Genomic DNA, 16,454 nt, shown 5'->3' with positions numbered 1-16,454 from the left:
TAGACTACGTGGATTCCTTCCTATTGCTGGCTGAGGTCTCTGCGAGTTTGTCACGCCACGCGTGCGCAAACCGCCCCCCCCCCTAGTGTGACCTCCGCCCCCCCCCGGCACCCCTGACCCCTGCAACGTCGGCACTGCAGAGCGACCCTGGTGTGCTTGTTGACATGTGGGGGCGATGGCTTCATGTTAATCTTGCTTGTGCGTGTTGCGGTTCTTCAAGCACGTCAATAAACTGCGGCATTCGAAAGCTGGCAATCTTTAGGGGGCCATTTCAACGAGTTGCAGCAGGGCCCAGCGGTGCCGATGTAGCACTTCCTGGAGATGTGCGGAGCTGCGCGGGATAAGCAGCGATTCGGGTGGAGCGAAGCCCCCAGGAACACCCTGTCTAGCCCTGATTCGCAACTTGCGCTACTGACTGCCTACTCTCGTGCCGCCTGCAAGCCCACTCCGCCTTCCGCTCTGGTCTACGTACGCATTAGTTCTGCAACACACGTCAATAATAGCCCTGTCCGCGACGAACGCAAAGCACGGCCACGGACATTGGCCAGGATGTATGCGCGATTTGTGCAAGCGTGAATGCCCAATAATTGATGGCCGATGACATTTTATTGCATGTAGCGATGGGATGACGTGGGCTGTCTGGCTGAGATGGCAGGCGCGCTCTTGGGGAATGACCGCTACAAGAGCCTGGTTGCCCTCGGACGAGGTTTGGAGTTCGGAATAGCTGATGTGGGGTTGCCTGGCGGGCGGATAGAGGTTGCCCTCGGACGGGGTTTGGATTTTGAAATGTCTTTCAGATGCGGATTGCTGTTACGCCCCCGCGGCAAACGTGAGGGTTCCCAGGGTTTGGACACGGCACGCCATGCGGTGGCGCGCCGGGCCCTGCCCTTATGTTGGCTTGTTTGCGAGACATGGATAGATACATATACAAATAAGACAATTCCGCTAGCGCGAGGTGGCTGGAGAGCTCAACAACTATATTTTGCGACAGGAAACCCTCGCGAGACCCTCTAGGTTACTCCTAATTGCAATTACTGAGCTTGAATTTATATTACAATAGTTTTTGCTGTTGTCGCGCCACAACCGTGGCTTTGTCGCCGCATTTCGGCCGCCGGCTGCTGAAGTTTCCGCCGCCACTCCCCGAGCCCGGTTTCTCATTCTAGGGCGGCTGCTGCGGCCATGGTGAAGCCGCAGCGCCGGCCCGCGCCGAAAGGGCCGCCCGCGAAGGGCAAGCGTCTGCCGGAGGAGGACGAGCTGTTCAGCGACAGCGACGATGACGCGTTTAAGGGCAAGAAGGATAAAGTTGGCTTGAACATGTCGGACGACGACGAGGGGGACGACGACAGCCTCGACGTGGAGGGCGTGTATGACCTCGAGGATGGCTCCGACGATGATGAGGACGACGGCGAGGACGAGGGCGATGAGGATGAGGACGACGAGGACGATGAGGAGGCCATCTACGCTGCCGCCATCAAGCGCGGAGGGCGTGACGCCGAGCGTGAGTGCAGCCGGGACCTTGACTGAGGGCGGGGTGAGGGGGCACCACGCTTCAGGGCACTGGCCGTGGCATGCCATCCCGCCGGCGCCCCACGTTGCTGCGCCATTCACGACCAATACCAGCTGCCAAACCTACCTCCCCCATCAAACACATCGATACTTACCTACACATGCTTGCGCACGCAGTCGCCAAGCACGCCAAGGCGCTGGGCCAGAAGCTGAAGCTGCAGCGGGGCCTGGAGGAGGAGGACGGCGACGATGACGACAAGGCCGACGGCGACGACGAACGGCTGTGGGGCGCCAACAAGAAGGCGTACTACGGCGCGGATGAGGAAGAGGTGGGTCGCAGCTGTAGGATGGGCCGGGAAGGATGTGCAGGAGCGGTGCGGAACCAACGGTGTTGCACGGGGGCCGCGCTGATTTGTGCCAACTGGCCACGGTGATGTGTGCCAGGCGCCCGTGCATGCCGCGCTCCCTGACTCCCGTCCATTCACCCACCGGTACGGGCCCCTTTGCACTCATCATCCATAACACCAACCACCTGCCTTCCATCTTGCCAGTCACAACACACGGCACACCAACGAAACCCGCCGACACCTCCCCCCCCCCCCCACACACACACCGCCGCTGTGTAGGCCAGCGATGAGGAGGACGCCAAGCAGCTTGAGGCGGAAGCGCTGGCGCTGCAGCGCGAGGGCGCGGCCAAGCTGGCAGCCGCCGACTTCGGCCTGGACTCCGAAGACGACGAAGACGAGGACGAAGACGAGGAGGAGGAAGATGAGGACGAGGAGGGCCGCGCCACGATGGCAGCGCTCGCCAAGGGGGCGGGTGCTAAGGGTGGCAAGAAGGCGGGGCGGGGCAAGGAAGCGGGAGCTGGCGGCGTTCAGGTGGAGGCGGTGGCTCGGGACCTGAGCGCGCTGGGCGATGAGGCGCGGCTGCAGGCGCTGCTGGCGGACGCGCCCGAGCTGCTGAGCCTGCTGCGCGACCTGCAGGACAGCCTCGGCGAGGTGAGGGGGGCGCGGGGCAGGCGGGCGGAGGGGCAGGGGGGCAGGGGAAGGGGCAGGAAAGGGAGCGACGCGTGGCAGAGGAGAAGGGCCAGGAGAGGAGAGGGAGTGGAGAGGGCATGTCAGCGGTGCGCGGTTGAACGGCGGGCTGGTAGCTTGAGGGCGTGGACGATGGGGCGGGCGGTGAGGCCATAGAGCGTAAACGTGCACGAGGGGGGAGGTCCAGTTGTCGGCACCGCAGGCCATCGCAAGTCACCGAACCCATGCCCACCACCACCGCCATCCCCACCTCTCACCGCCACGGCCCTCCCTCCTCGCCAACCCGCCTCCGAGCAGGTGCGGCACCGCGTGTCGCCGCTGTTGACGGAGCTGCGCGACGGCGGCCTGGCCACCGGCGAGGGCCTATCGTACCTGGAGGCCAAGCACCTGCTGCTGCTCAGCTACTGCTCCCACATCGTCTTCTACCTGCTGCTCAAGGCGGAGGGGCGGCCCGTGCGCGACCACCCCGTCATTGCGAGGTGGGTGGGCGTGCGGCGTGTGGGTGGGAGAGGTCCTGCGTGGAGGGAGGGGGAGAGAGAAGAAAGGGAAGGGAAGGATAGGAAAGGGAGAAGCATGGAGGAAGGGCGGGGAGAGGCAGAAAGAGAAAGGGAGAGGCGTGGGGCGCTGTGGTGGAGGTGCGGAATCAAAGGGCCGCGAAGGCTGCATGCGATCGGTGACCAGGGAATGGCGGCTTAGAGTCACTAACGCGACCCCCACAGTGGCGCGCCGGTGCTTGTGCTTGCCGAGAAGGTATCCCAGCTAGCCGCCGGCAAGCAGTCTCTGCCTGTTTGTATGGCAGACGCTCTACCGCCGGCTAGCACAAATTCTTTGTATTAGCATGCACGATAGCAACGGAATGGCGGCTTAGAGTCACTAACGCGACCCCCACAGTGGCGCGCCGGTGCTTGTGCTTGCCGAGAAGGTATCCCAGCTAGCCGCCGGCAAGCAGTCTCTGCCTGTTTGTATGGCAGACGCTCTACCGCCGGCTAGCACAAATCCTATGGAGTAGCATGCATGACAGCAACGGAATGGCGGCTTAGAGTCACTAACGCGACCCCCACAGTGGCGCGCCGGTGCTTGTGCTTGCCGAGAAGGTATCCCAGCTAGCCGCCGGCAAGTAGTCTCTGCCTGTTTGTATGGCAGACGCTCTACCGCCGGCTAGCACAAATCCTATGGAGTAGCATGCATGACAGCAACGGAATGGCGGCTTAGAGTCACTAACGCGACCCCCACAGTGGCGCGCCGGTGCTTGTGCTTGCCGAGAAGGTATCCCAGCTAGCCGCCGGCAAGCAGTCTCTGCCTGTTTGTATGGCAGACGCTCTACCGCCGGCTAGCACAAATCCTATGGAGTAGCATGCATGACAGCAACGGAATGGCGGCTTAGAGTCACTAACGCGACCCCCACAGTGGCGCGCCGGTGCTTGTGCTTGCCGAGAAGGTATCCCAGGTAGCCGCCGGCAAGTAGTCTCTGCCTGTTTGTATGGCAGACGCTCTACCGCCGGCTAGCACAAATCCTATGGAGTAGCATGCATGACAGCAACGGAATGGCGGCTTAGAGTCACTAACGCGACCCCCACAGTGGCGCGCCGGTGCTTGTGCTTGCCGAGAAGGTATCCCAGCTAGCCGCCGGCAAGCAGTCTCTGCCTGTTTGTATGGCAGACGCTCTACCGCCGGCTAGCACAAATCCTATGGAGTAGCATGCATGACAGCAACGGAATGGCGGCTTAGAGTCACTAACGCGACCCCCACAGTGGCGCGCCGGTGCTTGTGCTTGCCGAGAAGGTATCCCAGGTAGCCGCCGGCAAGTAGTCTCTGCCTGTTTGTATGGCAGACGCTCTACCGCCGGCTAGCACAAATCCTATGGAGTAGCATGCATGACAGCAACGGAATGGCGGCTTAGAGTCACTAACGCGACCCCCACAGTGGCGCGCCGGTGCTTGTGCTTGCCGAGAAGGTATCCCAGCTAGCCGCCGGCAAGCAGTCTCTGCCTGTTTGTATGGCAGACGCTCTACCGCCGGCTAGCACAAATCCTATGGAGTAGCATGCATGACAGCAACGGAATGGCGGCTTAGAGTCACTAACGCGACCCCCACAGTGGCGCGCCGGTGCTTGTGCTTGCCGAGAAGGTATCCCAGCTAGCCGCCGGCAAGCAGTCTCTGCCTGTTTGTATGGCAGACGCTCTACCGCCGGCTAGCACAAATCCTATGGAGTAGCATGCATGACAGCAACGGAATGGCGGCTTAGAGTCACTAACGCGACCCCCACAGTGGCGCGCCGGTGCTTGTGCTTGCCGAGAAGGTATCCCAGCTAGCCGCCGGCAAGCAGTCTCTGCCTGTTTGTATGGCAGACGCTCTACCGCCGGCTAGCACAAATCCTATGGAGTAGCATGCATGACAGCAACGGAATGGCGGCTTAGAGTCACTAACGCGACCCCCACAGTGGCGCGCCGGTGCTTGTGCTTGCCGAGAAGGTATCCCAGCTAGCCGCCGGCAAGCAGTCTCTGCCTGTTTGTATGGCAGACGCTCTACCGCCGGCTAGCACATACATACCTATGCTGCACCTAGCCCCCTTTCTCGCTCACACCTTGCACAGAGGGCACCCACATCCGCATTGACCAGCTCGTGGCCCGCAACCTTTTCGCCGGACCGCCGGCGCCCTTTTTGAAACGCCTCACATACCCAGCACACCGCGCCCGTTTGGCACACACCCATTCTGACCGCCACCCGCGCGCTGTGTACGGCACATGCCCGAACACAGGCTGGTGGAGCTGCGCGCCTATCTCGAGAAGATCCGCCCCATCGACAAGCAGCTGTCGTACCAGATCGACAAGCTGCTCAAGGCGGCGGCGGTGGCGAACACGGCAGAGGCGGCGGCGGCGGCGGGCGCGCGTGGCCGCGGCGGCGACGAGGAGGGGGCGGCGGGCCCGGGCCCGGGCTCTGCGAACCTGGACGCGGACGCGCTCAACTACGGGCCACGGCCGGACGCGCTCGTGCCCAAGCTGCACAAGGGCGTGGCGGCGGCGGCAGGCGCCGGCGGCGACGCAGGTGGGCTTGCGGGGTTGGGTGGAGTCCTGTAGCTGTGTGGCTTTGAGCGAACTCAAGACTCAGGACACCTCTTGCGTGAACTCGTGTAACGCTGGCCAAAAACGCTGCATCGACGTGCAGGCGAGGCGGTGGGCAAGTATGTGCCTCCCAAGCTCAACCCGGTGTCCATGGAGCTGGACGAGAAGAGGGCGGCGGGCGGCGCCGAGAGCGCGGCCGAGCTGAACACGCAGGAGCGGCGGCGGCTCAAGGACCTTAAATCCAAGTGCGTGGGGCCCGGCCGTTGTGTTAGTTGCGGACGGCGATGGGCGGTCCTGTTGCCGGGCTGCTTGGGCGCATGCTTGCCCGTGTCCATGTTAGCGTGCATGGTTTGAGCATGAACATACATGGGGGCACTGCAGCCGGTACCATACCACAGTCGCTCACCCGCCTGTGCTCACTCTCACAACCCTCTCCCCTCCCCTCCCCTCCCCTCCCCTCCCCTCCCCTCCCCTCCCCTCCCCTCAATCACCGCCCCAACCACCAACCCTACCCCACAGAGCGGCGCGCAGCGACACGCTGCGCGCACTGGCGGCGGAGCTGGCGGGCGCGCCCGAGGAGGAGCGCGCCGCCATTGCGGGGCTGGACAGCGCGGCGGCGCTGCGCACGCGCGCCAAGCTGGAGGCGCGCGCGGCTGTGGAGGAGGACATGTTCACGCGCGTGCCGCTGTCCAAGGACGAGGCCAAGCGGCTGCGGCAGCAGCGGCGCGCGGGCATGAGCGGCGCGGGTGAGTTTGTTGGGGAGGGGAGGGGAGGGGAGGGGAGGGGAGGGGAGGGGAGGGGAGGGGAGGGGAGGGGAGGGGAGGGGAGAGAAGCTGGCCGGGTTTGCCGCAGGGTTGCGGCGGTAGTCCTGCAGGCTTTGCACAGCCCTGGCTCCCCACGGCCTTCTCCGCCAAGGGCGCCCGAAAACGTACTCAACCCGCGAACCGCTAGTCCAGCCCTCGCACTTAACACACACATGCCATCCTCCTCATCGCCAACGCGCGCACACAGGCCTGCTGGAGGACTTTGGTGATGAGGTGGCGGACATCGTGGACATGACGCGGGGCATGGGTGGCGCCGCCGGCGGCGCCTCCGACCGCGGCAACGCCCTCAACGACTTGTTTGCGCGGCAGAAGGTGTCGCAGCGCTACGGCACCGACCACCCTTCCCTCACGGCGCGGCCCAAGGGCGGGGACGAGGACTTGCCGCTGCGCGAGCCGCTGCACGAGCGCCGCGCCAAATTCGACGCGGCGGCGGCGCGGCGGGCGGCGCGCGACGGCGCCGGCGGCTTCGGTGGGGACGAGGACGACGGCGCGGAGGAGTATGACCTCAGCGGGGGCGCCAAGGGCGGCAAGCGCCGTGCCGGCGGCGAGGAAGACGACTTCTACGCGACAGCTAAGGTGGGTTTGTTCACTAGGGTGTGGTTTGAGGCAGGTGTGGGCGGCGCCGCCCCTGGGTTTCGCGTCGCCCCTGCCTCTGCCGCATGTCGGTTAGCACCCACCCACCGCCTGCATCCCCTCCTGCCCCTCCTCCGTGTGCTGCAGGCCGGCGCCGCGGCGCGCAAGAAGGCTCGCTCCGACGCGCACCGCGCGCCCGAGCTCAAGCCGCCCGCGCCCGACCCGAAGGCGGACGGCGCCCGCGGCATCACCGACGAGATCCAGCGCAACCGCGGCCTGACGCCGCACCGCCGGCGCGACCAAAAGAACCCGCGCAAGAAGAACAGGATGAAGTTCGAGAAGGCCATGGTTCGTGTCAAGGGCGCCGTGCAGCAGGTACGGCAGCCCGAGGCGACGGCATACGGCGGTGAGGCGACCGGCATCAAGACCAAGGTGGCCAAGAGCAGGCGGCTGTAGTCGGAGCGGCGGGGCTAGCGTGGGTGCGTGTATGGGCGTATGTGTGGGTGCGTGTCGGGTGTTGCGCGGTTGTGTGGGTGTGGGTGGTTGTGTGTGCAAGAGGAGCGGGGGCTGGTGGAGGAGCAGATGCAGCAGGAGCAGGTGAGGAGTAGCAGGTGTACGAGGGGCAGGTGGAGGGCCTGCGTGTTCGCTGGAGTTCTGGAAATGGATACGGTGTTGAGCCACTGCCAGCTGCTGCTGCCGTATGGTGCCGGTATGGATGCAGGTTTGCATTAGGGGCATCCATGAGACAATGCCAGATGTGCTTGCGGTCTTGTAGGAGGGGCCAATCTTATTCATGCAAGTACGCAGATCCAATTGCTTGGCAGGACAGGGCGTTTCGTGTCCCATTGCTCTGGAACCGCCTTGTCCTGGCTTGTTGCCACTTCACATGAAACCTTGGCATGCGCAGAACTCTGTAACACGGGGAAAGATGCAATCATGCCCAAGAAACTTGCCAAGAGGCTCAGGGAAGGCATGTGGGTTCGGGGGGGGGGGGCAGGGGCGAGGGGGTCGTCCAGTTTTACTCAGAACCTGCAACCCCCAGCAACCAAGCCCAAAGAGAAGAAGCTGGCCGTAGCCAATCTCTGTTGTGGCGCGGTGGTGAACTGGTGGTTAAGGCGCACTGCCGCTGCAGTGTACGGAAGAACTGAAGAGGATGGTCAGTTGTGTGTGTGTGTGGTGCAGGTGGTGCGCACGTTGGGGCATTGGGAGGTGAATGCCTGCCCAGAGTCCGAGTGGTTGTAGCGCGTGTACTCCCTCCGGGTGCCATCCCCGTACATCCAACCACAGACCTTGCTGCGTACCGGGGAGGTTGCGACTTCTCCCAGCGATATCCCGTGCCCAGGGTCGCCGCGACATCCATACCGCCGGCATCGGTCGGCATCTGCACGCGGTTGCGGCCCAATATCGCGTGCCAGAGTTCCAACACACCGGGACCCGGTAATCATGACACTGAAGATTAGGGGTAGAGGGATACAAGGAGAGATATGGGGTGGTATGCGACTGCGCGGCGTCCCTGCTGGTCGTTCGCGGACCTGCGCGGACCCCGGCCAGCGGCACTGCCCGACCGTTGGGAAGTAGTCAGACGTCGCTGGTAGCTCTCGCTCCGTCAAAGCATATGGCCCCGTGTATAGTACTTCCATACCCCTGCAGCGAAAGGGCACCAAACCCGCACCGACCCGGACATGAGTCTGCACCTGTCCAACAGCCCTTTTTGCGACAGTGTCGCGTGCATCACAGAAGGCACTCATGAAAGAACCACTCATTTGAACAATAGTTGAACCTCACGATATGTGCCTCCAAAAGACCATTCTTTGCTGGAACAAAGAAAGGTTAACGACGCGCACGCTTCGCTTCCGCAGCTAGGCGTGTGCTCAACAGAATGATTCATTTGCGCTCCACAGTAGGCTTATGTCCATCGCGATGGCCCCAAAATCAGACCGGCCAAGGTTCAGCCTGAGCGAGGAACGACTGCTGGCGCTGCACCACAACCGGGTTGGCTGCAGGTGAGCTCCCTTCTTATGTGGTTAGTTATCGATAGATACATCTCACCAAAATTGGCGTCAGAACCAGCTTACTAGAGCGAGGTGCAACTTGTTGATGCGCCATAGCTAGGGTTGCGACAGCTTTCAATCGCATATTGAAGTGCTGTGGTCAGCACGGACAGCTAGGGACCATGATTGTGGCGGGGCTTACCGGCCTCGGTTGAAAGTCCAGGCATTGGAACGGGTTGAGTTACCTTCAACCATCGTTCTCGCCTTGCCTGTCTGAACTGCCGCCCAATGCGGAGCGCAGGTGGACAACGATAGCTGCCAGCTTTCCCGACAGGAGTGTGCTTGAAATTAGGAATGCCTATCACGCGTAAGTGCGCGCCCGCCCTTCACGAAGCGGAGGCTTCCACGGACTCGGTGCTGGCGCGTTACAAGCAGTCAAACCCGTCATTGCATCTTAGGTGCAACACATAAAGGGGTACGGCAATCTCCGCAGGAGTTGCCTTTTAGCGAAGCGCCGAGCCGCAACCGCGCGCGTCGAGCCGCAACCGTGCCGAGCTCCACGGTCGTGCACCCAGTCTCTGAGACGCCCGCTCGCGCGTACAACCGCCGCAGGGCCTCTCGCTCCAAAACTGCGCGGCGTCTCACTTACCTGGTTCACTACGTACGAAACGTGGTCGCCGGCGGTGGGCCCGAGGACGCGGCCGCGCGCGCCAACTACGCTTTCTTCAAGGTAGAGAACCTGCTGCTAAGCGGCCAGCTGACCCGCTCACGGCCGGGTTGGCGCGGCAACAAGTCGGCGGCAGCGGCACTGAAGGCGTCGCGCAAGAACCGTGCGGGTGCCGGCTCTGTCGGGACCGGCCGTGATGGCGGCGGCGGCACCAGTAGTGACGGCGGGGACTACAGCGACGAAGCAGAGGACGAAGGCGAGGAGATGCGGGAGCAGGAGGAGGACGAGGCGGCACCCGAAGGGGCGGCGTCGGCAATGTTACCACTTTTGGGTCCAGGTGAGAACGGTACGGGAAGATTCAGGGCAAGCAGTGTGGCGGCCTGGGCAAGCACTGCTGCGCTGGCCATGGGTCTCGCAGGTAATGGGTGCAAGGCGCGACAGGAAACGCTGTGTGAATTAGAGGAGCGGCAGGGTCGCAAGCATGCGGCTGTAGCACTGCATCCATGAAAGTACATGCGGCTGCGTGTGTGTGTGTGTGTGTGTGTGTGTGTGTGTGTGTGCGGCCCCTTACAGGTGGGCTGCTAGGCTGCACGGATCCCAGCTTGGAGCCTGCCATTGCCGCGCTGGAAGCAGCAGCCGCTGCCACCAGGGCCAACGGCGGCGCGGCGCGAAGCAGTGATGCACCCGGCGGCTCGGGCACGAGTGCGGGGCCAAACGGCCTCACCGGACAGCAGGCACTGTGTTCTGGTAATGCGAGCCCGATTGCAGCTGCAGCTGATGCCAGCGCCGGCGGCCGGTGCCAGGGCCCGGCGGTGGGGCTGGAGGGCGGCGGCGCGGACGGAGCCGCAGCTGATGGCGCGGCCGGTGCCGCCAGCCGTGGGCTGACGGCGAGCGGTAGCAGCCGCGACACTGGCAGGGCACTCTCATCGGGTGCCGCTGCGGGAGGAGGAGGTGGCAGCGGGGCAGAAGGGGAAGCGCAATCGGAGGCAACGCGGCGGAAGCGCTCGCTGCAGTCACACCACGATATGCAGCTGAAGCGCTTGCGGCTGGCCAGCGTGCAGGTGGAGCCGGAGGAGCAGGCGGGCGCGGCGGCATACGGTGTAAACGAGACAGAAGCGGGCGCTAGGGGCACTGGTGTTGGCTCCGCGCTCGCTCGGGTCAAGGCCGCGCTAGCAGAGGCCACCGCACGGACTGAACGAGCTGGTTGCGCCGCTGACGCGGATGATGGGGACGACAGAAGTTGGGACGGTAACGATAACGGTAACGGCAACGGCGGTACTGGCGCGCGCTCGCCGGGCCTCCAGCGCCGGCCCTTTGGCTCTGGCCCGGACCTGCTGTCAACGGGCGGTGCCATCGCTGCCATCCTCGCGGCGGCGGCGATACGGCGTGTGTCGGGCGCGCCCAGCAGCACCTGTGTCGGCAGCGGCCAATACGCCGGTGTCGACGGCGCTGCCGACGAGCTAGGCGGTGTCGGTGGTGCTGGCGACAACCTGAGGAGCCTGCTGGCAGCGGACCAGCCGGCAAACGAGGCTGTGCTGGCGGGAGCCGCGCCGGCGGCGGTGGTGGGCGCGCGCGCCCTGCACCTGGAGGTGTCGCTGCCACCGGCCACTGGAGTGGACGGCCTGGATGACGACCCAGAGCCGTTGGTGGGGCCTCCGTCCCTGGGGGGCCGGGCAAAGTCGGGCTCGGGTGCAGGCCTGGTGCGCCGTGTGGGGGCTGCCGGCGGCGCTGGCGTTGCCGGCGGGCTGCGGGCAGACGGGCCCCTGCCGCTGTCAGCTGAGCAGTCGGCGCTGGACGCAGCGGCAGCCGGCGGTCGCGTCTCACTGGGTCAGCACCCAGGCCGCGGCGGTGGCCGGGGAAGGGTTGGAGCAGAAAGATCGGGTAGCGCCGGCAGGCACGCAGGGCCGGAGTGCGACAACCTCTTGGCGCCTGCTCTGGACCCAGTCTGGGCAGGCGCGGGCCGAGCTGCCGCGGCCGCCGCCACAACACCTTCCGCACGCGATGCACCGCTGCAGCTAGCGGACCGGGAGCGGGCTGCGCCGGAGGCTGCGCTGCCACACAGCGGGCGCTTGCTGTACCGGTCCCGTGATTCCGGTGGAGCGGTGCCACAGCCGCGCTCGCACCCACACTCGCAGCACGCCGACCTTGGCGACCGGTCGCGTATGCTCCCGGACCGCGCATGGGGACGGCGCAGCCATGTGCACGCGCCCGACGGGCTCGGCTTCAGCGTCGGTGTAAGCGCCGACGGCGATGCGCCCGACGGCAGGGGCCGGCCGGGCGTCAACTGGCCAGCGCGGCGGCCGCCGAACAGGGAGGGGGCGTCTGCCGGCGCCTATGATGCGAATGGGCCGCAGGACGGCCGTGACTGGCGCCTGATGAGCCCGCCGCAGGCAGGCTCTGGCAGGCGGCCCGCGGGCTGTGATGCCGGCCCCATGCCAGGGGCGGCAGCAAACGGGGGCCCGCCGGCTGGGCAGTCGCCAGCTGCCTTCGGCGCACCAGGTGGCTACCGCGCAGCCCGGGCTGGGAAGGAACCGCTACCGCTGGGGCCGGGGGCGGGTCAAGCCGCGAGGCCTGCTGGCTGGCCTGTGCGGCACACCAGCGGCAGCGCGTCCGACAGGAGCGGCCCGGGCAGCTCGCAGCACCCGCACTTGTTGGGCTCTCCCCAGGACCGGCAAGGCATGCGCCGCGCCGGCGGCAGAAACGAGCCGAGCCCGCCGCCGCCGCCGCAGGCCATGCGTTCATCACACGGACCGGCTGGCGGCTACGGACCAGAGCCCATGGACTCGACCGGACCGCCGATCGCCGCGCCTCCCGCATCCCACGCCGCGGCGCAGCAGGCGATGCAGATGCACACACGCGGCCGTGGCGGGCCAGCGGACGGCCCGCGTCCACAGCAGCAGGCGGTGCAGGGCCTGCAGGGGCAACCGCCGCCGATGCGTCACCGTGACCCCAGTGGCGATCCCGCGGCTGGCGACTGGAGCCCTGCGTCGCGAGCCCCGGGCTTGGCGCCCGATGGGCGCGGCCTTCAGCAGCTGTCGCAGCAGCAAAACGCAGCACGTGACTACGGCGCCGCAGGCGGCCGGCACCGCACCGGTCGGCCACCGCCCGAGTACGCTCGGCCGCATGATGGCCAAGCCGCAGGCAGCGGCGCCGGACAGGGGCAGCTGTCCAATGCGGCCGTGTCCGCAGCGGCAGCGGCAGCAGCAGCCGCGACCGCCAAGGCCGCCTCTGACGCCGCCAGCGCCGCTGCGGCGGTGGCTGAGGCTGCTGCGAGGGCAGCTGCGGTGGGCGGCGGTGAAGTTGCTGCCAGCCCCGGCATCAGCGGCCATGGGCACGAGCCGGGCGTGTCTGTGCCGCACATGTGCCACGCCGCAGAGCCGCCGCATCCTAGCGCTGCGGCCAGCATCTCCCGCGGCATGGCGGCTCTGAGGCACGTGGACATTCACACCATGTCGGCCGTGGACTTCATCATGCTGCTGCTGTCACCGCCCGACATCCGGGAGGCGCTGGGGCCGGCCTTCATCCGCATCGTGACGCACTTCGGCTTCCACTCATCGCCGGCGCAGCAGGCGCTGCAGCAGCGAGGGTCGGGGTCAGCGTCGGCGCGTCACATGGGCCGCCACGTGTCGCCTATGCCGCAGCGGCTGCCCCCGGGGCCCCATCGCATGCCATGTGTCAGCGGCTGCGTGCACGCACGCCGCCACCAGGCGTCAGGGGGGCCGCTGCCTGCGTCTCGGCCGCATGCGAGCCCGCAGCAGGGGCCGCCAGGCCCTTCGCGGCCGGCGCCAGCCCGGCAGCCACCAAGGAGCCTGTCGCCACATGGGCAGCCGGATGGGCGGATGGGCCTGGGCCCGCCTCCACCGCACTACGCCCGGGCGCAGCGGCCCCAGCACAGCAGCGCACCACTGGTCACCTGTGCGCCACAGTCGCAGCAGCAGCCACAGCAGCAGCAACACGCGCCGCAGTACCAAGCGGCAGTGCAGTACCAGCAGCAGGCGCCGCCGCCGCAACAGCAGCAGCAGCCGCAGCGGCAGGGCTACCCGCCGCAGCCTCCACGCTATGCCGACCGCGACTCCAAGCCGGAGCCATCCATGCAGCAGCAGCCGCAGCGCTACCCGCCGGACGCGGAGTATGCTCCCTGGGCTTCTGTACACCAGGCCTTGCACTGCGATGCGGCGATGGGTGCGCCCCAGCAGCCTGCCTACCGGCCGCGAGATGCTGCGGAGCCGCGAGGACAACCGCCGCCGGCGCACGCGCACCCGCACGCGCACACGTATGGACCGCCAGGCACCACCCCGCCTCTGCGCAGGTGAGGTTCTTACAACACGTAAGGGTATCTTTGGTGCACTTGCGGTAAGGGCGAACGCATGCTAACGTGTTATCTTCTCCTATCCTTTTCTTGGCTATGCCACTTAACGCTGACCGTTCAAACCTGCCCTCCTCAACGCCTGGCAGGTCGATGCAGGGCCAGGATACACAGCTGCAAGGCCGACCGCAACAGCCACCGCGGCAGCAGCAGCAGCAGCAGCAGCAGCAGCAGCAGCCGCAGAGTGACCCCTATTGGTCATCTGGTGGTCAGCCGGACCCACGGCCCCAGCCGCTGCAGCAGCAACCGGCGTCCATGCACGCACAGCAGCGTGGGCGGGTTGGCTCGGACGGCCCTGGCGGCCCAAGGCGCGGACAGGGCTCGGCTGCTGAGTACTACCCGCAGCAGCCGCAGCAACCGCAACAGCCGCAACAGCCGCAACAGCAGCGGCAGGTTTCGTACCCACCTGACCCGGCAGGGCCGCGGCCGTCCGGCCGCGCGGGCTCGGGGCCGCCGCTGCAGCGGCCGCCCTCGCAGCCCTGCCTGCCATCGGGCAGAGACCAGGACCGTGATCGCGACCCCTACGTGTCCATGCAGCAAGCGGGGTGGGCGGACGGCCCGCAGCAGCGGCCGCATCACTCGCAGCCGCAGCAGGGCTCCGCACCGTGCATGCTCGACCTGCTGGCAACGCAGGCGCAGGCGCATGGCGTGCGCGAGGGGTTGCACTCATCCCCTTCGCCGCGGCTTCAATCCTTGCCGTACCAGCAGCAGCAGCAGCAGCAGCAACAGCAACAGCAACAGCAACAGCAACAGCAACAGCAGCACCAACAGCAGCATCGGATGCAGGCCGCCCGGCAGCATCATCAACACCAGCAGCAGCAGCAGCAGCGGTTGGCGGCGGTCGAGGTTGACGCAGAGGTGGCTAGGCTGAAGGAGGAGCCGGAGGACATTGCGGCGGTGGGCGTCAGTGCCAGGGCGTCACGTGAGCGTGACGACTCCGGCGGGCGCCCTCTCTCGCGCCAACCATCATTGCCCCTTCAGCAAAGCCAGGGTCAGGAGGCGTGCCCGCAGATGCCGCCGCAGCAGGAGCAGAACCAGCGGCAGCAGCAACAACAGCAACAGCAGCTGTCCGAATCGCCGGCAGAGCATTGCGCCGGCGGCGCGCTGTCGGAGGTAGAGGCGAGCATGGCATGCGCGCGCATGGAGGCGCTGGCACAGCTCTTGCGCAGACATGACACCGCCGCCGGGCAAGAGGCGGCGCTCGCTGATGCTGACGACGCGGATGCGGATGCGGATGCGGCCTCAGCCAGTGAGGATGGCTCCGCGGGGGCAGCTCGGGGCACGGGCGCGCGTGGAAGCGGGGGCGCTGGTTCGAGTGGCGCACTCCTGGAGAGGCAGCCGTCCCCGTCGCGGCTGGACTTGGAGGCGCTGCAGCTCCGGCTGCAGCTGCAGCGCAGCCAGCAGGCGCAGGAAGACGAGGCGGCAGCGGCGGCTGGGTCTGAGGCGGGGTCAGTAGCGGGCGCGGACGAGCCGCACACACTGCTGCAGCAGCTGCGCCGCCACCTGATGCAGCGGAGCCGATGAGTGATGGATGTGCGCGCGGTGCTAAGCTGATGTGGTGGGAGTAGCAAGGTCAGGTGCTGGCGCTGATTCTGCGGGACACCAATCACTCTACTGATGTGCTGTCGTGCGCCAAACAGAAACTAATGCGTTGATGCTGTGAAAGCAGACATCAAAGCGCGTCAGGTCTAACTGCTGAGGTGTAACAATTTCTGTCTATCAAGAACAAACGCGGGCTGTCTTCCTACAGCGGAGAACCAGCGCTCGTATCTTACGAAGGCAGGGGCGGCGTCAGTGGCCGAATTCCTTAAAATGGCTTCGTTTAGTTGACGAAACATGCTGCCGCCGTTCGTCCACCCCCAAAATTTTTCCGGGGGCTCCGCCCCCGACCCGCACGATGTCGACACCGACACGACACGCCCACTCCTCCCCCTGCTTCCTGCCGACCCAACCTCACTCTCCCGCCAGGGGAACCCCTGTCTCCCGCCGTCAACACCCATAGATACAGCCCGATGAGCCTTCTTACCATATGTACCATATGCCACGCAGGTTTCGGCCGTGGAGTAGCCGCTGGAACCCCCTGTCCTTGGCCAAAAGTGGCCGAAATCCCAAAAATGTCTTCGTCTGTTTGCCGAAAGACCCCCAAGATCCCGTGCGTTTTGGCCGAAATTTTAAGTCAAGATTTTGGGCAAATTTCGTTCCGAACGAAGGAAGATACAAGCGCTGCGGAGAACCCGAGAATGATAGCTGCATTCGTGCGCATTCGTTTCCCTCGACTGCAGGCTTTTGAGGGGCAAACATCCATGCAGGGGTGGCTTGAAGGTTAGTTTGCCGGGTCCACAGAGCTGGGCGGCTTACTTGCTCAGCGCTGTCACCTGTACTAGGTGCAGGCCAAACGCATTGTTCTCTCGTGTGGGCAAGCTGTGGTTATA

The 16,454-nt window shown here is 65.6% G+C and overlaps 2 protein-coding genes across 2 annotated transcripts; both read left to right on the top strand.

The window, feature by feature from the left end:
• The first annotated feature begins 930 nt into the window (after positions 1-930).
• On the top strand, positions 931-7,927 carry CHLRE_09g394399v5 (uncharacterized protein). The gene is made up of 9 exons (XM_043065715.1): positions 931-1,498; positions 1,684-1,835; positions 2,133-2,504; positions 2,838-3,019; positions 5,298-5,584; positions 5,705-5,846; positions 6,121-6,347; positions 6,613-7,001; positions 7,146-7,927. Exons 1-9 carry the CDS (start codon positions 1,180-1,182, stop codon positions 7,452-7,454), a joined length of 2,379 nt encoding a protein of 792 aa, XP_042921227.1. The 5' UTR covers positions 931-1,179; the 3' UTR covers positions 7,455-7,927.
• A 713-nt stretch (positions 7,928-8,640) lies between these two features.
• On the top strand, positions 8,641-15,740 carry CHLRE_09g394362v5 (uncharacterized protein). The gene is made up of 5 exons (XM_043065714.1): positions 8,641-9,001; positions 9,291-9,356; positions 9,602-9,993; positions 10,230-13,965; positions 14,112-15,740. Exons 1-5 carry the CDS (start codon positions 8,919-8,921, stop codon positions 15,544-15,546), a joined length of 5,712 nt encoding a protein of 1,903 aa, XP_042921226.1. The 5' UTR covers positions 8,641-8,918; the 3' UTR covers positions 15,547-15,740.
• Positions 15,741-16,454: the final 714 nt, after the last annotated feature.

The sequence above is a fragment of the Chlamydomonas reinhardtii genome, chromosome 9 (assembly GCF_000002595.2).
Source record: "Chlamydomonas reinhardtii strain CC-503 cw92 mt+ chromosome 9, whole genome shotgun sequence".
Taxonomy (NCBI): domain Eukaryota; kingdom Viridiplantae; phylum Chlorophyta; class Chlorophyceae; order Chlamydomonadales; family Chlamydomonadaceae; genus Chlamydomonas; species Chlamydomonas reinhardtii.
The sequence above is the reverse complement of the archived record's forward strand: the minus strand, read 5'-3'. Positions and strand labels throughout refer to the sequence as shown.